A 25,573-nucleotide genomic window follows, 5' to 3' on the forward strand; every position below is an offset into this window, starting at 1 on the left:
AAAAAATAAAATAGGCAGTTAAGATTTGAGTGGAGTCGCAGAGCCACAGGATTTTAGAGAGTAAACCACATCGCTTGTAGGGATCCAGAGATAATGCTTTCACTTTGTGATGCAAGGCAATATCAAGCTGTGTTGTAGAGTTCTCACTCTGGGGGAAGCATTTCAAAGAATCAAATCCTCTCCATGGAGATGTTACACATACAAGAAAATCCCTGCGTGCTCGATAATGTTGCCCTTTTGTGTGTTGCTTACGCGAGGTTATTGATTTCCAAAGTGTGGTCCAGGGACCTCTAGGGCCCCTTAAGAGCGATCCAGGGGGTCCCAAGCAAAGTAAGGTCTAGTTTAATTTCACGATCTCCTTCTTGAGAGAGAATATATAAAGAATATTGTTATTAATATGAACCTCAGCTATTAAACTAGGTGCTAATGATGTTGAATGCGTGCATATTTTCTTTCCTACTAAAGACTTTATAAGTTAATTTCACAAATGAATTGAAGTCTCTCTGCTTGAGGGTTTGTTAGCTGGTTCGCTGTCTGATTTTAGGAAAAACCTGCAGACTCTTGTCCCTCCGTGGCACTAGGCTGCTGTACACTTATGTCTTATTTAGGTCTAAAATTAAAATGCAGTTCTTTAGGATAAAACCTTATTCAATGACATGATGAAGCATTTGGTTAACTTTCATTATAGGAAAGATTTATGGGCTGGATGATATGACTAAAATCTTCTACACCGATACAGATCATTTCATATCTCAATAACGATATATATATATAACAATATAGCATGTTTGCGGGTAATTCAATACATAAATAGTCTATATGAATATAATAACCGTTTCATCTGTCAAGTGTGATTATAGAGAAAAATAAATGAACAAATATTTCCAGCTTTACACCGACTATGTTAACATGCATGCACACAAATACAGAGTAATTAGATTAAGATAATAGTTTGATTTAATTCCACTGGAGTATTCCCATAAGCAGAATTATTATCAAGTCAGATTATTAATTTAGACGACGTAATTGTGTATCACAAAATAATTAATGTGCTGCTAAGGAGATGTAAATCCAGAGGACAGATGGTAATTTTCAATGTGTTATGTATCGTTAATTGTGTCTTACTTGTCTGTTTGTCTATGGTAACAGTATGTCTATTGTATGTGTAGTTTTTCTCAAATTGAGCTGCCTATGGATGCAAAATGAATTTCAGTGCACACTGACAATAAAGTTGTATCGTATCACGATATCTCGATACATGATTCCCCTGAAAGACGATAAATTATCATATTGAATTATCACAGAGCCCTATTGGAAACCTCAAGATGTAGGTAATGAATCTTGTATTTAACTACATTAACTGCATTTAACTTTACTTATACAATGCCTCAAAACGCTTTTAAAAAAAAATCAAAGTAATGACAAAACCAACTAGATCTCTTGTATACATTGAGAGATTTCCCCCTGATTTTGGTCACAGATGAGTTTAACTATCATTTCAAATACTATGTGGACAGTACGGGTATGAATTACAAGTTTCATCGCGATACAATATCTTTTTGATTCTTTGGACAACGATACGATATTTGCCGATATCACAAAGTCTTCCACGATACGATTTTGACTAAATTCAGGGGACTGCGATCGTCATGAGGAGATATCATATTTCATATATATTTAACACAATCAGTTACATTTATATTAACTAACAAAAAGCAACTAAATTATGATTTGACAATTTTATTACTGAGATCTTCCAGACGGTTAAATGAAAAATTAAATTTAATTTAATATAAATGAAAGAAATCTATTTTTTTTAAATAAAAAAGAATAATAACAGACTTCCTGTTGTTCACTATAAAGTGCCACATTTCTCATTTTTAAGTGCAAATGTTTCTTTATCAGTTATCAAGAATTTCAAAATAAAGGCGTAATCTTAAAGATGACGATATGTATCAATGTTCTCTCTTTGCATTGATTGGATTGAATCGATAAATCGATCCAGATCGATGTATCGTTACACCCCTAGTGGACAGTATGTAGTACTGTGACGCCCAGTACGGGGTCGCTCGCTTTTGTCCTTCAGAGTCCAGAAGCACTCCGCCCCCACTCCCTCCCTCCTTTAAGCCTGTCTGCCTGGCAGGACAGACCGGGTTATTACAGCGTGTTCATGGTCCCATCATGTGTCGTCAGACCAAAGCGGAGGCCGCAAGTAAAAGCCTCATGCAAAATTTATGTTCATGCGGCTGTTTCAGTGGGTGGAAAAATCAATATTGCGGGCCTGATGCACGGAGATGACTGAGTGCTCTCTGACTGACAGTAAAAGCTGAGAGATTGAGGGGCTACATTTACTGCTCTGGAAATGGAGTGGAGTAGAGTTGCTCTAATAGTCTAGTTCACCTTAAATTTGAATTTCATTGTGGATTATTTTGGTAACAACTTGGATATTGGAGGGCTTGGAAGAAATTACGCCATTAGAGAAAAAGAGAACAAATGACGAATGAGCCAGCTTGTTTTCAAATCGTCTAAAACACATCTTGCGTTGTGGTTTCTGAGCAGCTACAGTATTGTATATTATGGGGTTATTAAGCCTTCCCTTCCTTTCCAACTTACACAGATATAAAATGATTGTAGAATAATCAAAAGACAATGTGGGTACGAGGAGGACATCATAGGGATTTTGTTCTGCGCCGCTTCGCTTACATATGCTTTTGATAGCGTACCACATACCCACAGTGCATTTGGGGAGGAATGTGAGAAGAGAGCGAAAGAAAGTGAGAAAAAGAAATTCAGTGGGATGAAATAACCCCAAACAATGGGATTTGCTTTCCATTCTTCTGCCTCCATCTTCTGTCTTTAATTATTCCCTTTGGTTGTCTGAGGGAGCGTGTAAGCACTTTCACACAGCACAACATGCCCAGCAGCACAACACTGTCTGCCTTAGTGATGTGGAGACTTCTGAGTGACACTGAGCCTCTTGTGATTATTAATGCTGTTTAATACAACACAGGGCAGCCACTATGATTGAGGGGAAAAAACAGATTTCAAAATGCATGCATTCAAAATGCAATGCGAATGGAATTATGTACAACACGAGCACTGCACTTGAGATACATTTCTCCCCTTGCTACATAAACAATGTGTACACCATGAAATGAAGGCTAATGTTTTGTAGATGCAACACTAGAAATGTGTATTTGATAACAAGTACTATATTTTGTACACAGCGTTTAATGGAACCTCAGCTGATCCTGGTAGGATCCTTTGTGCCGGTTTAGTAGTTTCTTCCTGAATCGCATATGAGATATTTGAGAGCCCAGAACGATGTATGATGAATGAAGTAGCATGCTACTTATACGCTTATCGTGCTCACTGACTAGCAACAGGTTCAGCAAAGGGCAGCGGCAGTAAATGAAATTCCGCGCCGGGACAATATATCATCAAAAGAAATGTATGCACCCGAAACTTACAAGCCTTCCTCAGATGCGGACAAGGTGGCTGACGGGGTTGGGGGAGGATGGGATAGTAGGGGAGGAAAAAAAAAAAAGGGGAGAATAGGGGGGAGGGTTTTTTCTGGATGGGTGACGAGCAAGCAAGGGGAAGCAGCAGATTTTGTTGAATCAGTTCTATTTTCATACTGGCTGATCTGTGTCTTTTAACCATTTCACTGCAGCTGGAAAATGAAAGTACCGGGGCTAATTTCACAGTGAGAGCTCACTGAACAAAACCCCCCACGGTCTGTGGAAAAAGGTGCTAAGTCTACTTTGTCACTGTGAATTACAGCAGCGTAATTCAGGAAACGGGCTCGCGTGTATGAGAGCGAAAAGTAGAATATATGTTCAGAAGAAAACCCTTTTTTCCCTCTCTAGCCTGAGATGTACTTATGATGTGTAAGTAACAGATATCTCTCTCCCCAAACATGCCGCCCTGTACTGATGCCACAGGATCCATCTGTGATGTGTCTGCAGTTAGTCCAGAAATAGCACCCGCGGGACTTAACACACTCCTCAGGCCTCCTACGGGACCTTTTAAGCTGCACTGATACTGATAAAAGCCCCCACAAATCTGGCCCTGAGATACCTCAACCGTTAATTAAGGTAATTAGGCCCTGGTCAGCAATTAGTAACCACAGATAGCTTTTAGCAGCGGCTAAGACGTCCCCGCTGGTGAGGGGTTTGGTTACATACCATCTGCTGACAAATGTCACCACGGACTCTTTGGTTTCACAGACGGGGAACTGGAGAGCCGTGTTTAAAAATGACCTCTGTGTGATCCAGACTGGCTCCCAGACTCCCACAGCCTCTCTGCTGCTGCTGCTGCTGCAGCAGCGCGACCACTTCGTTTGTTCTTCTCACTTCTTTGGTGCTTTTCTCTTTCAAACACGGAGGAGCGAGCTCTATGAAAATCCATACATGCTGTACACGGCCAGAGAGGGAATAGGAAACATTCACTGCACAAGGTATCGATCAAAATTAGAACATCTGGGCTGAGTGTAAGTAGTATTGATTAGAGCGTAATGCTACATTGATTTGCTTGTATTATTAAGTCCATATCGATAATATGTTAGTTTACATTATAATGTTGTATACAGTTATAACAAAAGAGAGGATAAAAAGATGCTGAACATATAGAATATTTTTACTGTAGTGGAAGTGGATTATTTATATCAAGACATTCCTCTAGATGTAGTTAGTTAACAGCCGTTAGCATCCTATTAAATCTATTTTTTAAGTACCTGTGAAACACAAATTCACAGGGAGGCATTAACCTATTGTTGAATAAATGTGAGGAACATTCACAAACAAATTTGGCATTTATACTAATATGAAAACACAGCAGTGTGTGTATTTCATGCTGCGGCAGAGGTGTGTGATTTAAGGCGCTCTGATAAAAAACCTTAGAGAACAGATCATGCAATAACTCACATTACTGGGGGAATGGGAAATAAAGGATGCAGCTGTGCTACTTTACACAATTCCACATTTGAAGCAATCGGCGATAACACCATTTTCATTCCGGTTCAGTCCCATAAAATTACCATTAACATTACAACTCATGCAGAACACAGATAAATGTAAAATGTCACCCAGTTCTGCCAGGCGGGAATTCCAGTTCCACAAGATTACCATCTCTGCCTGCTCTCTCCCACTGCACCTTGTCTAATATTTCATTTACAACATTTCATAAGTTCATTTTCCCCTCACTGACCATGTAAATCACAAATCAATTTTCATTTAAAATGCTTGACTACAGATTGTTGCTGAAAGCCTCTGGATTGCGCCTCGGCAACATGGCAGACCTTTAGCAAATCTTTCGGAAACAGTCTGGCCGGAAAAAGGGAGGGAAAAAAAGTGAGATGTAATTTCTACAAAACAACTCCGGGGCCAAGTGGTCAAGGCATTTACTGGAAGCATTTTACAAGTGGTGAAATATCAGGAAAACAATACGCTATTATGTGCTATAATTTGTATTAGATTCACTCCTCCCTCAGACGTGTGATTGACTGGTCTACTCACCAGGAACAAAAGGCAGATTATTATTATTATGATGAAAAGATGAATACTATTGATTGGGCATAATTGTTGGGGACATCTACTCGATATATGCAACAATCTTAAATACTGAATATTTATTGAGGATATCATGTGCAGAACATTTAAGAAAGATAATTGAGATTTTATTAAAAATTACCCACGTAACAAACTGTTAATTTGGTTGAACGGACACAAGTGTGTATGTTTCATATTTAAAAACGTAATTACACCGGGGAGAAGGTTATCTGTTATAGCTCAGGAGCTAAGGGAATAGAAAACAGCTGGATTAAAATAGAATAATTTAGCATGTTCGTAATTATTCATGTAATTGGAAGCTAATTTGAAAATTTGTCATGTTGGCAAACCCACTCTCTCCTACTACAAAATCCATTTAAATAAATGCATTGCGCTCTCTGCATGCACAGTGCAGACAGACACGCTGTGTAATGCAGAGAGACTGTCTTGTAGATTGTGTGTTTATGGCAGGAGGTTTGCAAAAAGCCTCCCTCAGTGTTTACCAGTGAGGGCAGATGTCAAGGTTTGCTGTGGAGGAGCAGACACAGCCACATCTGATTAACAATATTATTGTCCTCCTCCACACCGCCATAAAGACTCATCCTCCTCCTCCTCCTCCTCCTCCTCCCCCCACTTTTTCTTTTCTTTCTTTCTATTTCAGGCTTTGGCAGCGTGCTGTCCTGTGGCATGGCTGAGCCAGAGTGACACTGCCACCATCCACAGACACAAAACACGAGTCAAGAGCCAGAAGGTTAAGACAAACAGCACTATACTGTGCTTTACCAGACAGAAAATGTAAAAATACCTCGGGATGCACAGGTTAAAAAAATATTACTGTATATTCAAATACACTCCGCACCATTTGTTCTGTTATTTTTGTGCAATTATGAAATATATGTAACTTGAATTCAGAACAAATCATTAGCATGTCGGCAACAAGTGAAACACCAAGGGGGAAAATTTACTTACATCTCAGCTTCAAAACAGACATCAGAGCATAAATCATGAGTCTCATGGGAGAGTCTGTGTGTTCGTACGTGCAGGTACAGTAAACCTGCGAGTGTAAATGTGTGTGTTTGATTCTAACCCTCTCATCGCTCCTCTGTACATTTTGATTGGTGATTTTTTTCCTCTTTCCGTCGCCAAACTGTCACAAAGGCGGTAACCCCGCACGTTTCCAAGCTGCTTATTGAAGACAAACAATAAACCACTGGCAGATATCAATGGCAGAGATGAGAACCCGGGTGCCATATCTGCTGGGACTGCCTGGCGAACCTGCCTCTGCCTGCGCTTCATCTCCAGCAGCACCTCTCACTCTCAATTATTTGGCTGCTGTCACAACAAATCAATCAAATTACCGCTCCAGGACTGTGTGCAGCTGCTCCTATTGCACCGCTAGTTGCATTAGCTTTGAAATGTATGAGGTCTACATTTTATCACTGTTATTTATTTAATGCAGCTCTCTCCCCTGCGAGTCATCGTACAACCACAGCAAAGTTAAATCATTAAAGGACGACGTGGAATACATACTGCTTGAGAACACTTCAAATTAAACCGCGATAAGGGAGAAGGGATGGGTTTGGCCTCTATTGTGTTAAAATGGCAGATGTTGATGTGAGGAAATGTGGACCGCTTGCTCTGGGTCCTCTTAATGCAGTCCTCTACTGGCCGAATGTGCACACAAACAATAGCTTCTTTCTTTTCTTATCCCAAAACGATTCGACAAATGCACACATGAGAGAAAGCAGCTCACAATGAGCAACTAGTGTGGCTGTAACAAGCCCAAAAAGGATGCTTGAGACTCTCTAGCTCCGATAATGTAATGGGTAAAGGGATACAGAGGCATTCCCACAGCAGACAGAGGTTAAGTCAGTGGCCCGGCCCGGTGATCTAACCTCTTAAAGGAGCAGCAGTCAGCTGAGGCAGAAGAGATGCAGTCTGACATGTCTTACTAGTGTGGAAACATTTGGCTCTTCCCCCAGGAGCCCACCCTTTGGTGGTGTAATGAGAAGAGTGATTTCCCTAATTTGTATCGCAACCTGCGAACGACACACCGCTGAACATCTCCATCAAAACGGCAGACAAGCCTTTGATTGGCGCTGACACCGGGTCTCATTACTGCAGGTGAGTGGGATGCCGACCTTTATCAGGAAGCCTGAGTGCTGTTTTGTGTTTCCTGCGGACGAGTACAGAGGAACAATGCTCTCACCTCACCATTAGAGCTCGGCTCTCTGATGTGATGCGCTGCCTGGCTTTCTGCTGAGAGCAAATAAGATGGGATGTGCTTATTAATATGAAAGAGCTACAGTAAACTAGCTTCTTGCATTACCTTTGAGTGAGTCTTAGAGAAGAGGAGTAGACAGATGGGACTTTGTTCTGCTTCCTCCCATTGGGCATTACATGTACAGTGCTTTGATACAACTAGTTTTACAAGTATGGTAATCATGCTTTGCTTGTTAGAAAATCATGCGAAATGAGAACCTATTAAAAATGCATCAGAAAGTTAGCATCATATCTAACAACAACGAAAAATCTGTAGATGTTTTGTCTGCATCATTTTAAATTGTAGAAATCACGCATGATTTTTTTTTTATTCATATGAGCCGTCATATTTTCAGACCTCTAGCATGACCCAACCTAGTTTTTGCCTCTGTGAAGTCAGCTAGAATTGTGTGCACTCTGTCACAAAAGATAACTTTCTCCCTTGTTTAGTTTCATTGGGAATTTGTTTTTACTGCATGTTTGCAGGCATAAATCATTCTGACAAATAACCAGTTACAGTGGTGCCTGTGTTTACGGAGTCTGCCACGAGATGCTGCTCAGTTTTATTTAAGCAAGCGCTCCAAATTTATAGCACAACCCCATTACAGTGATAGTTATTCATCACAGTCTGAGCGAGCTGCCCTCCTAAAGCTCACAGCGGTTCAGCCGCTTCCCTCTTGTCAACATGCGCGCCTACAGAGCCAGCTTTGATTAGTATGATCAAAACGTCTGATCAAAGATGCTGTTGTTCTTTTCATTTAATTTCCATCATTAAAACTGAATATGGAAATGTACAAAATGCAAGAACAAATTAAACAGAAAAACCTAATTTTTATCCAACATAACTTATTAAATATTGCTTTCTTACAAAGGAGACTACAAGCATGCCGGCTCTCATGTAAAGAACACAATTCCTCCAGCCTCAACCGCCCATTCCCCAAGACAAACAGCCTTATTAGTTGGTCATTAGCCGCCTCATTACATTTAAATACAGCCATTGGCCGGGCTCCTCCCGGAGTCTCATTACTGTGCTGCACAGTTGTCTTGTGTCTGATCTGACGCTAATTAGCTAGCAGCGTGAGCGCTGTAAAGCACACTTGCTCCTGAGGTCGTGAAATGAGCTGACTGCTCCCCGGCGACAGCGTGCCGCTGTATTATATGTGTGATTAATCAGGCCTGGAGACCCGGCGGGGCAGGGAGGGGGAGCGAGGGGGACGCGGGGGCAGAGGCCAGAGCTGCAGTTGTCTGACAGAGGTGCTGTGCCAGCAGGCCTCATTCAGCGGAGCTGTGATGAACTCAGACAGGGGAGAGTGGAGGAGCGTCGCGTGGCCAGAGGGGCCCGGACACAGTCAAGACATTTAGCTTCACTCGTGACTTGTGTCACTTTCTCTCCATGGAGGTCCCTTCAATGCATCCCCTTTAGATAAGAGGACGTGCCAACAGGCAGTCTGTCAGTCCACACGCTTAAAAAAAGATCTGCCACAGAGGCATTTCTCTACAACAGTTTTTTTTTTTTGCTATCTCTCATGGATGGGGAATTTTATCAGAACATTGGATTCCAGACTGTCTGTTGGTTTGTTTGTCAGTGGACAATAAGGATGACTGAGAGGTGTTTGTTTTGGCGTTCTGACACCCTGACAATGTGTTTGTCGATCAGTTCATCAGATCGCTGAAGCCTCTGGGTTGCTCCTCGTGCACCAGGAGGAAGATCTGTTGAAGTGTGAGTCAGACGGGCCTGCTGGGCCCATTATCGTCCACTACTGATGGATACATTGAAGGGTTCGCTGGATAGATGCGGGTTTATTAAAAGCTCTGCCCACAGCGATGGCTGATGTTATTTATGCATGTTTGTGTCCATTAGGCTTCTACCTCCACATTTCCTCACTCAGGGCATCTGTCCATCCATTTCCCCACATGAGGGGAGCGCTCCCTGCACTTTGTGCTGCACTGGCATTATTGTAATCGCCATCCAAAAAACACACTGCTTTACATGTAGCCTGGCATCTTTTTACATTAGTGCAGCTCTCTCATCCAAGATTTATGACTGATGGTTTCCCCATCCATCCCTCAATCTAATGGTATAAAAGAGACAATGTTTTAAACATTAAAATGAAAACCATTTACAACTGTGATCAAAAGAGAACACTTGGGCATTAAAGTTTAAAAGGCAAGGATAAGTACAGCCATGTGGATGGACAGATGAGGTGGAAAAGAGATAAAAAAGTGAAGTACAGTGCACTCTTATGCACAGGAAAGAGGCATAAAGTGCTTTTGCGCTGCACTGCAAAACGTTGACCTGTAATTAATATGGTTGTTCCTTCGGGCAAGTTGAGGATAGCGGCTTTTTGGGATACAAACTCCTGAAGGAGTCGTACCTGGTCAAGAGCTTTGTAAAGCATTTTTATTAAAGAATAAACAAAACCGTAAGGTCACCTATTGGTTTGTGGATTACAGTTTTGGTGCCTCGAGTTCGTCATTTTTGCCGTCACCATCTTGTTTTTTGCAGCCAAAAGTGACACAAGAGGGTGGAGCTAAGTACAACCGAACGCTGAATAAGACTTTTTTTAGGCCACCAAAATGTTTCAATTAATTTTAATGAACGAAAACACGGACAACTCCAACACCGGACAACGCCGTGGTAGCGACCTGTCAATCACAAGGTAGCCCTGCCCTAAAGGATCCCCTGCTTTATGGTCTATTTGACTCTAAATGGGACCATAATTTACTAAATGAACATCATGCTGTATTGAAGAAGACTTGAAACTAGAGATTGAGACCATAAACTCATGTTTACAATGTTTACTGAGGTATTAAATCAAGTGAGAAGTAGGCTCATTTTCTCATAGACTTCTATACAATCTGACTTCTTTTTGCAAACAGAGGAGTCGCCCCCTGCTGGCCTTTAGAAAGAATGCAAGTTTAAGACACTTCAGCATTGGCTTCACTTTTCAGACCCGGAGGTTACTGTACATGACCATCACATAGTGGATTTTTTAGAACATCCATCAGCTTCCTAGAGTACCTGCCTTATTTTCTACTTTCTCGCTGAGATATCACGCTGACCTTGTTTTGTCATACGAATGAGTCGCCATATGTCTACACTGCCCTCGTTCTTACCTTGCAGGTTCTGGAGAGGGAGTGTCATGATGCCCCCTGCAGCAGCAGCAGCCACCAGGCTCTGGAGGTTGGCGGTGGGCAGGGAGAGAACGAGGCCCTGCTGCCCGCCCAGGTGTCCGCCTGCGTTGAAGGGGATGAGGATGGGCTGGTTCATGCCTGGCGCCGCCCCAGACATCACGCCGCCTACTGCGTTGGCCAGCTGCTGGGCCACCAGGAGAGACTGCAGCAGACACATATGCATAGCATCATTGGTTATATAATCACAGATGGGTAGTTTTTATTTTTAAATGGGTATCATATCACCAAAAATATCATTAGTAATGTGAGATGGGGAAACGTGCTGGACAGTTTTTTAGTTTATACTGTGTAATATAGTCCTTCTTATAATGAATAAACACTGTTTGTAATGTGATATATTTGAATTACTTCAAAGTTATTTACTATATTACATATTATTGTATTATATATAGTTTATGTCTCAACCAAACACCATTCTGTTTCACTCCTTCAATAACATTTCACATGTTGAATTTGCACATCGGTATACTACCACATTTAATTTGTATTTAAAAACAAAAAAAATGCAACTACTTTGCACACTTTGCTAATGTATATAATATGTTACTGTTATTCTATGTTTATATTTTATATGTTAGTTTTAGTAGTCTGTTATAGAAGGAGGCTACAATACCTTCAATAGCTTATTTTGTTCAAAATTTTTTAGGGCAATACCTTGATAAGATTTCTCTGTAGTCGATGCATGATAACTGAATTATCGCCACACACATTACCGTCATTACTTGTGTGTGCTGCAGAATACTAGAAGAAAAAAAGAATAAGGGCATCACATTGGATTGATGAATACATATATACACTATTAATTATCCTGGGATGCTCAATTGAGACAAGAAATAAAGCAGTAAAGCAGATGTCACCAAAGTGACTGTACCCCTAATCAATGTGTTTTGATGAATGCAGTTGTATTGCAGATGAATTCTGTGCTTTGCTGTGTCACAGACTGACAGTCAAAACACACCGCCGTCGGTACTGACAGAGATCAAATCCAATCTTTATGAAAAAGCTGAGAATTTCTCTTTCATGGAGATGCAGAGTGATTTATGTTTCATGATTCGACCCATTGAACAAATCCCTGGTACCAGAGAAATGTGCCTGAAATACACAGTGCTTTTTCTGAAAAAAAAGGAGCAGTACTTTACTCTTTTGATGAGGGATATAACACATCACTCTCAACTCTCTGTGTATCCATTCATTCACATTAGTTCAAGTGGATTCGGTGCAGTCATACCCATAGAGGAAAAGATATGTTATCAGAAGTATCGCTCTGAGATATTTTGCACAGTAGAAGATCTCTTCAAATGTATTTTCCGAGGAAGTCGGTTTGGAAATACACCAACACATTTTTTCATCGAGAGCTTTGAGTCAGAATTGGTAATGTTTGTACCGTGGCTGAAATCTCCATGAATACACAGGGAATGACATCTTAAATTGTATTCATTCTGATAAGACCTTTTTTCAAATTATGTCAGCGTTTGAGCACGTCAAACTGAATTTACACAGGAGCTACGAGACGGGAGATACTGGGGATGCTGCAAAATCCAACAAAATTACTGTTTAAACATTGAATTGAACTGTTTGGAATAAAATAATAAGAGCACACTGTCAGCTTGTGTTGTGTCCGCAGTAAAGCAGCCTTTAGACGTTGCTAGGTGAACCCGGCTGCACTGTGTTGACTCCTCCACTGTGACTTCACAAGCCTTTAACTCCAATTGTCAGCTATCTGCTTCTGTTTTGCATGGCGTGTCTGCAGCTTGCGCAGGACGCAGAGCGGGCTGACTGGTGCGAAGACCCCACCATACTCCCAGAGCTGGTGCTCTTAGGTGACAGGCGTGTCACTGTGATAACCCTGCATGGTGCAGAACGCCTGCACCCGCTCCGACATACATGCGATCGCAGTTTAAGAGGTACGAGGTCACGTTGGTTTAAAGCTACAACGCACAGAGAGATCTCGGGCCAAATATCTGAGACAAATAATAATAATAATAATAATAATAGCTTGGATTTATATAGCGCCTTTCATGAAACCCAAGGACGCTTAACAAAGACATAAATAAACACAACAAATGTAACAGTAGCTAGAGGCCATAGGCCTTGGTGAAGAGGTGGGTTTTGAGGAGTCTTTTGAAGGTGTCCAGAGATGGTGCGTTGCGGAGCTCTATGGGGAGAGAGTTCCAAAGTGTGGGGGCTGTCACACTGAAGGCTCTGTCCCCAAAAGTTCGCATTCTTGTGTGAGGGATGGAGAGCTGACCCGTGCCTGAGGATCTGAGGTTCCGGGGCTGTGTGTAAGGGTGGAGGAGGTCAGATAAATACTGAGGAGCCAGGGCATTGAGGGATTTGTAGGTGAGGAGGAGGATCTTGTAGGTGATGCGGGACTTGACCGGGAGCCAGTGGAGGGAGCCTGTTTGTGTTTCTAAGATGTTTAAAGAATAAAAAAGCACGGAGAAGTGATTGTTGCTGGCAGGAGTAATCACACACACCATATAGGATTCTTCTTTCTCAACATTTGCTTTGATACACAACAACAGCGCATAGCAAATGACAATATCTGACGCATCTGAGAGCATCCAAAATGACATTTGCCATTAACTTTAAAAAATTAATTAATAATCCGGGAGCTCAAAGAATCCTCAAAGGACAATAACAAAGGCATCCCGTTTGTTAGCTGCAAGTGACATATGTTTAATCTTGCGTTTTAAGTTAAATTTAATCTCGAATCGAAGCAACATATAATCAAAGACACTCTTTGAACATTTCATCTCGGAGTCAAACAAAATGAGACTGCCAGGCTTGACAGCAAAGACAGCCTCACATAGAAGGGAATAACATTAAAAGACAATTCTGCAATTATCAGATGTAGCCCTGATTTATTTATCATTACAGGCAGCTTTGGAGAAACAGGCAGCTGTTAGGCACACAGGCAGCTGCAGAGAGGCAGATTTCTATTAAAGCATGCAAGCTTTTGGTCTTTGGGCTGTTTGTTGTGCCAGTTTAAGGCTGATTATGATCTTCATCTGAAGTGAGAACACTGTACACGCACACATCAAAATCATAATTAACATGAGCCTACTTAGCTCATCTCTGCAACCACACAACAAGCCGTTACTACGAGAATCCCCAGCATCACTCATCTAGATTTACAAGCAGTTCACCTTCTGGCTTTCCGCCTGATACTCTCACTCCTCCTCTCCATAGGTGCTGTTGGAAATCTGTTGTACAGTGCTTGGCAGGCCTGACAGCTGAGTGTTGAGAAGTGGTCTCCTAGGGGCCACACAGACGCTCAGACTGGGTGTGTGTTGGGCTCTGGATGGGGAAGCAGCCCCATTCAGGACTGGATGTGGTACCCAGCCTCTCTGCCCATCAGGGGAGAATAGGCCCTTCTATCTGCTTGGCAGCTCTGGCACTGAGAAATTGCCCATAATCACCCAGATAGCAGACTTTTGTCATCCTAACTGCGAGTGGGAAACAGAAGGAAGGTGGATTCATGTTGGGTAAACTACCATCGGATAATGGTTGTTCGAACAATATCCGGCTCTGGAGCGAGAATCTATCAAAACATATTGATCCTGGAACAAGAGAATTGGGTATGGCATGCGGAGCGCCTTTGTTTCTGAAAAGTGTTAGCTTCACAGAGACTGTACTGACAGCATTAATATATTAGATGGTGACTGTTGAGAGCCGCCTGCTGAGGCTCAGACTGTAACTGCTGCCTGCTCCAGATGCTTTCCTTTTGTGTTTATTTCTTATCTATTACAGAAACAGTGGCTTTGACCAGCGAGGGTGTCTGTAATCAGAAAAGTGCTTTTAATTAAGCCCATTCTTCATCTCCGCTTGCAGCAGATTTCACCGGGGATTTCTCACCCTACAAACCTGAACGACTCTCCTCCTCTCATGTTTCCTCTCTTGTTTATCCTGATGAGGATTGACTGTCATTGAGTAACACTGAGTGCAGGGAGAATGGCCTTGTTAAAGAGGGTGGAGGAAATCTGATGCTCTGTATGTGTGTGTTGAGCGGTGACATTGAGCAACGCTAATGAGATAGATGTTCATTAAACATCGCAGAGCCACCAGGCCAATAAATCCAATCAGATAGGACAATGCCTGATTGAGCTATTAACAGGGCTGCAGGCTCTTTGCTTCCCTGCTTGTTGTGACAAGGCCTGTATTGTCAGCTCATTAGTGCCACAACTCAATTACATTTGATGTGTGATGACAAAATACTTTACGATTTCACATTTTAGCTGAAAACGATTCACGGTGTAGCGTTCAGTATTTTTTTGTTTCACTCACCATATGTACTCAAAGAATGTCATTACTGAAACTGTCAAACACCTTAATATTTCTCTCATTATGGCAGCAATCAGAGTAAACATAACTCAATTAACAGAGTTAGTCGTCTATTTTTTGTATTTGCTCGTAGTGTACTGAACTCAGTTTGGCTTCTTTGAATCGTTCTACACATGTGGAGAAAGAGAAATAAACTACGAAGGATTAGGGTTGGCAGATATGGCCAAAAAAATTTTTCATTTCATATCTCGATAACGATATATATTGCGATTCAGCATGTTTTCTGGTAATGCAAGAAATAGTCTATATGAAATAACCACATGGTAATCTATACTCCTGTGTGAATTAAATACTTGACAAATGAAAAGTACTGAGTATTTTCTCATTTTATTAAGAATTTAATTGCAAAATGATCAGATTTTCTGAGAAATTTCAGTATGTGCTCGTTATTATCAATTTAGATGACGTAACTGTGTATCACAATATCTCATTATATGATCTCATCATGATATGATTCCATTGAAAGATGATCAGTTATCATATTGAATTATCGCCCAGCCCTACGGAGGAATCCACACTAAACACAACGAGGGGTCGACGTCGGACCGCTCATCATCAAAAAGAAGGATGCTTGAGCCAACCAATCAGAGTGACTTCTCACGCACCCGCCTCCAGTTGGTCCAATCATTTATCATCATTACAGTATCAAACGGTACGCCACTGCTACAGTCAAACCAAACAGTGGATATGTTGGATTTCATCCACTCCACACTGTTCCTACATGAACCAACATATCTTCAAATGAAAGGTAATTTGAGGAGAGATAAGGAAGTGACAATCAACACAGTCAGACGTGGATGCATTATGACTTTGCAGTCGTATTTTTACCTACTTAGCATAAAACGATTGGTCAAAATTGTCACTGGACCTGTTTTTTAGTATTGTACCTTTATGTCTGGTGTCACCCTTCCTTCTTGACTCTTCTATGTGTGGAGCAGGTGGTTGAAACCTGATGAGGCTGGCAGCTCTCTGCTTCAGTCAGATAAATTTTTCGCAGTATTTTTTAGGTCAGTTAGAATAGGGTGGAGACACAGTGGGCTACTGAAATAGTTACAACTTATAAAAATACAGTATGAAGAACTTGAAATACTGAAGATGTGAAGGTTTTCAGGGGCTTTAAATTCACAAACAATAATGGCAAAGCAGGAGATAATAAATTGATTCTGAATAGCTTCGCCAACCTTTTTTCTTTGCATGATAATATGTCAGTTTATCCTGAGTTCAAGAGTGCAAACCTTTTTACATTTGTTCGCCTAACATCTTATTATGTCAGTTTTCTTTTAATGACATTTCTGCAGACCTCTGTAAGCTTGACGAGGAGGCGGCTAACTCAACTTTTACAGATGAGTGTCATAACCATAATAATAATAATTTGAGCTATTGTGGGAGTTTCAGCTTTTGAAAACTTCTTAAATGCCTCAAGCAGGTGGTTGAAACCTGATGAGCAGCCTCATCATGTTCCCTAATGGATATTTTTATTGCTTCTTATATTTTATTACATTTTATAAGATTATAACTTTTTATATTTACCATTTCTTTTTTTCTTTTATGGAGCCTCCCGGTGAAAGCATTTTTCACGATTGTACTTGTATAACCGGAGTGACAATAAACATCTTGAATGAAAATATTAGCTTACTCTAAGTGTTCACATTATCAGTGATTTAACAGTGTTTTAGGTTTGGGTTCAGTTTGTTGCAGATCTCCTCACTCACCTGTGGTCCCATAGAGAATCCTGGGTGGGACTGGCCCAGGTGACTCTGTTCAGATGGACTGCTGCTGGTGTCAGACTGGACCGAACCGTCGCGAGCTCCTGGGAGAGAAAAAGAGGCAACAAAGAATCCATCTTAGATCAACACAGACGATATAAGTAGATAAACACACGACACGGACCACGTTGTGATATCACAACACACAGTGTCGTACGGCGCAGAGGAGGGCAGTTGGGAAAGGAGGGGAATTTGTATTTAAGTGCTTTATCAATAACCGCTGTAGCGCTGAATAAATTACCAACCAGCGGAGAGGCTCATTGATGGGGGATGATGCATACTGGCGGGTCCCCGATGGCCTAGATTACCGCTGAGAGATAGAGCTCCACCACAAACGCTGGGGCCATATTATTCAGCCATTTACATCACCGAGTATCACTCATCTAAACCCCCCCCCCCCCCCCCCCCACAACCCTCCGCTCTGAGCCTGCAGCTACGAGACACAATTAGACCTGTTTGCTATGAGGGCAGAGTGGAGTGGAGCAGACAGGGACATGATAATAAGCTCTCTGATGGCTGCAGGGAAAACAAAGGACGCCGCCGATTGGATATCATAGCAATCCCCATCTCGTAGAATCTCTCAGCGGTGCGCTGAGTGTGGATTGCTCTAAAAGGTCGGAAAGGCTGCGTTGACCCTCACCCTTTGACCTCGATGATATCGGGATCGCATGATGCCTCACTGTTAAAACAAAGACTTGCTGAGTAAATGTTGCAGAAAGAACTGTCAGAAAAATTAAATGTCTCTTAGATGTTTTTTCCACCAAACTGACTGTCCAGAGGAAAAATACCACCTGACTAAAAATGACTTTATTTAATTGTGTAAAAGAAGAGAAAACTTAAAGCTGGAAGAATTTAATTTGAAGAGCGCAAAGATCTTACTAAAGCAATATGCCATGTTTGGGATCCATCGACTGGATGCTTTAAAGTATCCTGATCTTAATGAGGATACAGACTTCACATGTTTTCTGTAATATATTTTTTTCTTTTCTCTGTATGAGCTCCATGTTTTTCTTAAAGCCTATTTTAAAACCTATGGGTATAAATCTTTAAATGATGATGTATATAAATACGTTTTTTTCTGTTTTATCTTATCTCATGCCGTTTCATTGTTTTCATTATTTTCAGGCCACATCCGTTTTGTCTGTTTTTTTTTTTTTTATGTCCTGACGAAGATGATGATGATAATAATAATAATATAATAATTTAATATTCCTTCCTCATTGTCACTTGTTCTAATGAGGGCCGTCAGTCGATTAAAATATTTAATCACATGATTCTCCATAGTTAATTTGCGATTAATCGCAAATTAATTATTAATTAATCGCAAATTAATCACACGTTTCTTATCTGTTCAAAATGTACCTTAAAGGCAGATTTTTCAAGTATTTAATACTTTTATCCACATGGGAATGGACAAATATGCTGCTTTATACAAATGTATGTATATATGATTTATTGGAAAATCAATTAACAACACAAAACAATGACAAATATTGTCCAGAAGCCCTCACAGGTACTGCATTTAGCATAAAAAATCTGCTCAAATCATAACATGGCAAACTGCAGCCCAACAGGCAACAACAGCTGTCAGTGTGTCAGTGTGCTGACAGGTACTGCATTTAGCATAAAAACTTGTGTTTCTAAGTGTTTCAGTGTGCTGACTTGTCTATGACTTGCCCCAAACTGCTTGTGATTATCATAAAGTGGGCATGTCTGTAAAGAGGAGACTCGTGGGTACCCATAGAACCCATTTTCATTCACAAATCTTGAGGTCAGAGGTCAAGAGACCCCTTTGAAAATGGCCATGAGTTTTTCCTTGCAAAAATGTAGTGTACGTTTGAAGCGTTATTTAGCCTCCTTCGTGACAAGCTAGTATGACATGGTTGGTTCCAATGGATTCCTTAGGTTTTGTAGTTTCATATGATACCATATCTATATCTCCAATTTTGCTTTAAAACTGAGCCAGCTACATCCTAGAAATCTGAAGTTGTGTTAAAGAAATTAGTGGCGTTAAAACAAATTTGTGTTAACGCATTATCATCACATAAACTTTGACAGCCCTAGTTCTAACATTTTGGAGTGTCTAGATAGCCTTCCTGTTTATCCTGATCTTTCCCCTGTTTTCCGAAAGCACCCAACACGTTTTTGATTCACGATTGAGTACACAGACCAACCAGTTATGTCTCTTTCCCAATGTGCCAAAAACTTGAACTAAAACAATATCCTTGTGAAGAAATATCGAATACTGGCATATAAAAAAAAGAAACAACTGTTAACAGTCTGACAATAAAATAGATTTTTCGAATTTCAGAAAAGAGCGATGAAAAGATGTCCAGAGGATGAATGTCTTTTGTAATAAGTTGGTGAAGGTGAGGTTGTATCTCCGCAGAAACCAAATATGATACAACTATGTGCTATTATAAACAAGGACTCCTGTTACTTTACTGACAGGCTGTCAATACAGTAGTGGATAACGTCTTCTCACTGATTCATCTCACGCATGTGTGCCAATGACAACTTCAGGCCTTTTATTGATGCCGACTGCCATGTTTTACAACATTAGATTTAACCTGGATGAACATTGCTGTCCTTGATCGACCTTCAAGCTGTTATCCAAAGTATTTAAGGACTTTCTTTGTGGATATCTTTATTTTTGGGAGTATTTTTTACTTATTTTGGAGACAAGGTGTCACCAGTACATTTTCATCCTTAGTTTTTCTGCTCTGACTGAGTTTTGAGTTTGAGTTTAAAAGGCATACTTTGTCCGCTCCAAACAGCATGAATAGATTTTTTTCTTGTTAAACATACAGTGGTTTCTAGTCCTTTTCTAAAAGCTTCATACAAAGCTGACTATTCAATAGCCTTTGCCAGAAATATCTCATTGCCTGTCAAGTATATTTATGCATTACATTTTAAACTCCACTCCGCCAACTAAAATCATTTCATCTTTACATAAAATCCAAATAATTGGTGAGTGGCATGACCTAACAAACCTCAAGCATTTGATGGCTGATGTGAAAGCCCAAGGGGGAGCCTGCTTTTTGAGCTGGTTTCTACCTCTGGCTGGCTGGCTGGCCCTGCGTCTCGATGAAGGTCCACATCCTCTCGCTTATCAACCTCGCAACGCAGTGGATATTTTGACAAGCCAGTCTCTTTTCACCAATTATTTCACCCATTATAGATCACGTTGCGCGCAGCCCCACCCTGTGCACTCAGTATCTGGAATTAAGATCAATCTGAACATACAGGAAAGACTTTGTGGCTGTATTAGAGTCAATATAAAGCGACAGATAAAGTACAATGTCATCATAATCTGCTGGATAATCACATTTATTTTGGAGGGTGAATATCAAGGCCATGTTTTTTTTTACTGGATTTCTGCGGCAGTATTTGGTCCAAGCAGTTAGTTCTCATTTTGGAAGTTATCAAATTAAAGAAGGGCTGTCAATCGATTAAAATATTTAATCGCGATTAATTGCATTTTTTTTAAAAATCTGTTCAAAATGTACCTTAAAGGGAGATTTGTCAAGTATGTAATACTCTTATGAACATGGGAGTGGGAAAATGTGCTGCTTTATGCAAATGTAAGTATATATTTATTATTGGAAAATCAATTAACAACACAAAACAATGACAAATATTGTCCAGAAACCCTCACAGGTACTGCATTTAGCATAAATAATATGCTCGAATCATAACATGGCAAACTGAAGCCCAACAGGCAACAACAGCTGTCAGTGTGTCAGTATGCTGACTTGACTATGACTTGCCTCAAACTGCATGTGATTATCATAAAGTGGGCATGTCTGTAAAGGGGAGACTCGTGGGTACCCATAAAACCAATTTTCATTCACATATCTTGAGGTCAGAGGTCAAGGGACCCCTTCGAAAATGGCCATGACAGTTTTTCCTCGACAAAATTTAGCGTAATTCTGGAGCGTTATTTATCCTCCTTTGCCTTTTAATGCGTTAAAGAAATGAATGCCGTTAAAACGCGTTATCACATTAACTTTGACAGCCCTAAATTAAAGTAATGAATTTCATTCTGATTTTCATTTACTGCAACTTTCCAACATCTCAAAAGCTGCTGTGATAACATAAAATAAACCCAGCTATGTTACTGAACAACTTTTGCGCCACTGAATTATCCATTTATCATCATAACAAAGCCAATTAGCTAAATGAAGATATTCAGCAATAATGAAGGACTTCATAACATCATCAATAGGCTCCAAACAGTATAGCTCATGACTGTAGTTAAGATATTGGTTGTGAATAATGTATTCTATCTGATAAACAGTGTGGGAGACTTACTGAATAACGATTCCTTGACGCCTTCATTTCACAATAACTTAGAAAGCTTCATCCCCTTGCAAATATCTGTAACGTTAACACGTTTATCGCAGGGGGAAAAAATCGATAATAAATAAATACACATGCACATCTTCCCCCAAAGGATTTGTGTAATTTCTTTAACTAAATTAAATAGCTGACAGGAGAAATGCCCAGGGAGTCAGTCTTCAATTCTTTTTTATTGCTAGAATCTTTGTACATGTTTTGCTTTTCTTTAAAAAAAAGAAGAAAAAAAACGTATCCAATGTGAATGATTCTTGAATGGATTTCCAGATGGAGATTAATATAATATACAGGGGGGAAAAGAGAAAATATCAAACCTTCACTAAAAAGAAAGTCCTTTGATGCTGTGATTATACGCAGGTTACACAATGGGTAAAATGGAATGAATGGATGTATTGATGTGAGGAGAGATGAAAGAAGAGGCCAAACGGATGAAAGAACAGGCGATGCACATTCAACATAGCTTTACATTTATCTAGGACATTCAGGCTTCATCTTCCTGAGCAGTTTAACTACTGTTGTAACGGCACAAGTGCCCTTAAATCAAAACTCTTTAGCCCTTAAACGTTTGGATTTTGTACGATTTTCACGGCCTTGACTGAAAGTAAGAGGACGAATTTAATCATATGAATCAAGTCTTATTAATTCCAAACTCATACTGACAGTGACATGATGATATTTTCAGTGGAAACGTTTTTTTATGTAAGTGAAATAATTATATTTATTACAGGGCACAGAGTGCAATTTGATGTGAGTTATGTCATGGAAATATTGCCAATATCCACCACTATATAAATTCTCTTTCATTGATCACCAAAGTGGCCACTGGAGAGCGACTTTCAATGCCACACAAGGCAGAAGGTCTCTCTGTGGTGGGTGTGTGCGTGTTGGGTGGTTGAGGGGGGGGCAAAGAGCCATATTTATTTGACTTTGTTCGGCCCGTCTTAATGCAGGGTGCCCCAAGGACTACACCACAAAACAATTAGCCTGGATTTCATAAAGCAATCAGCATGCCACCTTGTCTAATGCAACCGCTTCATACATTGACAGTCTGAATAAAATGGGTGTTATTGAAAGCTTTGTGTTCATGTTAGCTTTCGCCTCAAAGCATTCATGAATCAATTTTTGCCCATAAAAGAAGCTTTAACACTTAAGCTATTTTAGTGGAAATGCATTATGTAAGTTGTCAAATGTACGAGAGAGGCCTGGTAACGATTCAGGCTATTCAGAATGAACAGCCAACCCCCCATTTTTATAATGGTCCTTTTGAAAATGTCTGGCTGAGTGCATGTGTTTGCTATTAAGATGGTGTCAATCATTTTGCCACTGAAATCTAATCCATGGAAAATAATTTCACATGTGAACACATTTAAAGAACTGAAGATTATAAGATGATTACATTCTTAATTGTTATAATAAATTGGATTATTGAAGTAGAGATAATTATTGTAGCACAAAAACATGCAAAACAGCAATATGCTTTTCATTATTAGATGTGTTGATTCAGAGCGTTTGTTGGACGGCGATCTGTGAGCTGTTGAAGCGTAAAGGATGGGCCCAGATAAACAACAAGCCACATCATACACAAGCTTTAATTCCATCAATGCACAACCAATTGTCCCAGATTGTTTGACCATTGATTTTGTTAATGCCGCTTGGAAAGTTGATGTTGCATTGCGGAGAGGGCTGAGAGAGACAGAAATGTAAAGCGACAGCTCATTTCACTTTCATTTTTCTGTCTAAAGCGGCCTGGAATAATGTCCAAAAAGTAGGGCTGTCAAAGTTAACACAATAATAACGCAAATTCATTTTAATGCCACTAATTTCTTTAACACATTTACGCAACTTGTGATTTTTAGGTTGTTGCTGGCTCTACTGGCATTATATGAAACTATAAATGCTAAAGAATTCATTGGTACCAACCATGTCATACTAGCTTCTCGTGAATGATGCTAAATAACACTCCAAACTTACGCTAAATGTTGGTGAGCAAAAACTGGCATGGCAATTTTCAAAGGGGTCCCTTGACCTCTGACCTCAAGATATGTGAATGAAAATGGGTTCCTTGTGTACCCACGAGTCTCCCCTTTACAGACATGCCCACTTTATGGCAATCACATGCAGTTTGGGGCAAGTCATAGTCAAGTCAGCACACTGACACACTGACAGCTGTTGTTGCCTGTTGGGCTGCAGTTTGCCATGTTATGATTTGAGCATATTTTCTATGCTAAATGCAGTACCTGTGAGGGTTTCTAGACAATATTTGTCATTGTTTTGTGATGTTAAATTGATTTACAATAATAAATATATACATACATTTGCATAAAGCAAGCATATTTGCCCACTCCCATGTTGATAAGAGTATTAAATACTTGATAAATCTCCCTTTAAGGTACAATTTGAACAGATAAAAAATATGCAATTAATCGCGATTAACTATGGACAATCATGCAACTAATTACTTTAATCGATTGACAGCCCTACCAATAAGTAATGTTACATACAAGTCATGGTGCAGTATGGAGGAGAGCAGCCTATAATATGCAGTGTCGGCTTTATAGTGATTTACCTAACTCCTTGTAGAATGCAAGAGGGCCGAAATCACCAGTGATTTAGCTCAGTGTTTCATTACTCCCACCAAAGCCCTCAACAATAACACAGGGCATAATCTGCTGCCAATAACTCCAGGTGCTCTTAGTCAGATGGCTCCCTCCGGACCGGCTGGGAAGTAATACTCTGTTTAGAGGCTGGGGTGGAGAAGCTGCTAAGGATAGGTCAATAGTGTTTCTGGGGATAGAAAATCACCAGAGACGGACTTTTGAGTGGCTGCCTGTAACACTATTAGCTACATTATGGCTACCGCTGCTGCTAGGAGAGCTGTCATTTCCTTAATTAAGAGCCCGGCGCAGGGCAAGAGGGAGAAGAGGCCACGGCACTCTCTCCGGGCCTCTAACATTAAAGCCTGATTCCTCATCGCGCAAGGGCGGAGACCATACGGGGGAGAAAAAAGATCTATCTCATTCATTATTCTGGCACAAAGTGGAATTATGGAGTTAAGGAATTACATAGGGGGTGGTGCCGCGGAGTGTGCCGAACAGAAAGGATTTTACACCTCAGCAGTTCTGCGACTATTTCTGAGGTGATTGTTAAGCCACAAGCAGCGGGGGGAAGACTCAGAGGACAGACAGAGAGGAAATGGATGCATAGATGTCTCCACTGGCTGGCGGTTTTAAATGTAAACAGAAGAAAATAGTAGTAAAAGTAAGCCCCCAGTTTCTGATGAATCTGCATGTAAACGATGCTTAAAGCAGTGAGGACCCCGTGCTCCAACACTTATGCTCTCACTCGAGGCCACAGGTCTTCAGCAAAAGGCTCTTCGACATGAGAGTGCTCTGCTCCAGCTCTTACCTGTCTGTCCCTCGATGCTGGAGTGGAGATGTAAGCAGCACGAGTACGAGAGGGACCAAAGGGAGGTAAATTGGTGAGAAGAGGCAAAGCCCATTTCAAAGGTCAAGAAGGAGAGATGGTGTGATGGAGGAGAGGAGGATGGAGAAGGGAAGAGGAAAGGGAGGGGAGAAGAGAAGAGGTGCTTTTGTGTTGCATCTTCACGGGGGACTTGGGACACTTTGAGCACATCTGTTATGGAGCGTCCTCCTCATTCCCAAAGCAATGTCAACCTGATTAGCTCAGGGTTGAAAGAGGCAAATAACAATCCAAATTATTCTTCATCCTTTTACGGCCATCAGCGGAGGCGAGACGCTGAGATGAAGACTAGCTTTAGAGAGCTGTAAGCCTTTTAGGAGATGCCTGCTTCACTATTGCTCCTCCTCCTAAATTACTTAAATGATATTTGCTGTAAATAGGATTCTGCTGCCGGCCGCCTGACGCCCTGCGCTGAATAAAGGCTTTCCTCTCACTCTGTGTCACAAATCTTTGTTCAGACTTTGTCTGTATAGAAACCCAAGGCTTATATGACAAGGAATGATTATCAGTTAGTTGATCAACAGAAAATTGGTCAATTTTGACAAGTGATTAAGTTAATTTTCAATCAATCAAACCCTGCTTTATATCACGTAAAGTAAATATATTTGGGTTTTGGAC

At 40.6% G+C, this 25,573-nt stretch overlaps 1 protein-coding gene across 3 annotated transcripts in view; it reads right to left on the bottom strand.

Moving 5' to 3' along the window:
* Positions 1-25,573, bottom strand: part of pou6f2 (POU class 6 homeobox 2) — an 86,036-nt gene that overhangs the window by 42,608 nt on the left and 17,855 nt on the right. For all 3 annotated transcript variants that reach the window (XM_074622678.1, XM_074622676.1, XM_074622677.1), the window contains 2 exons: positions 17,063-17,160; positions 10,929-11,148 (listed from right to left, as the gene is read on the bottom strand). In XM_074622678.1, the coding sequence (XP_074478779.1) occupies positions 10,929-11,148; positions 17,063-17,160 (318 nt within the window). The remainder of the gene's footprint in view (positions 1-10,928; positions 11,149-17,062; positions 17,161-25,573) is intronic.

Source organism: Sebastes fasciatus, chromosome 21 (assembly GCF_043250625.1).
Source record: "Sebastes fasciatus isolate fSebFas1 chromosome 21, fSebFas1.pri, whole genome shotgun sequence".
NCBI lineage: Eukaryota > Metazoa > Chordata > Actinopteri > Perciformes > Sebastidae > Sebastes > Sebastes fasciatus.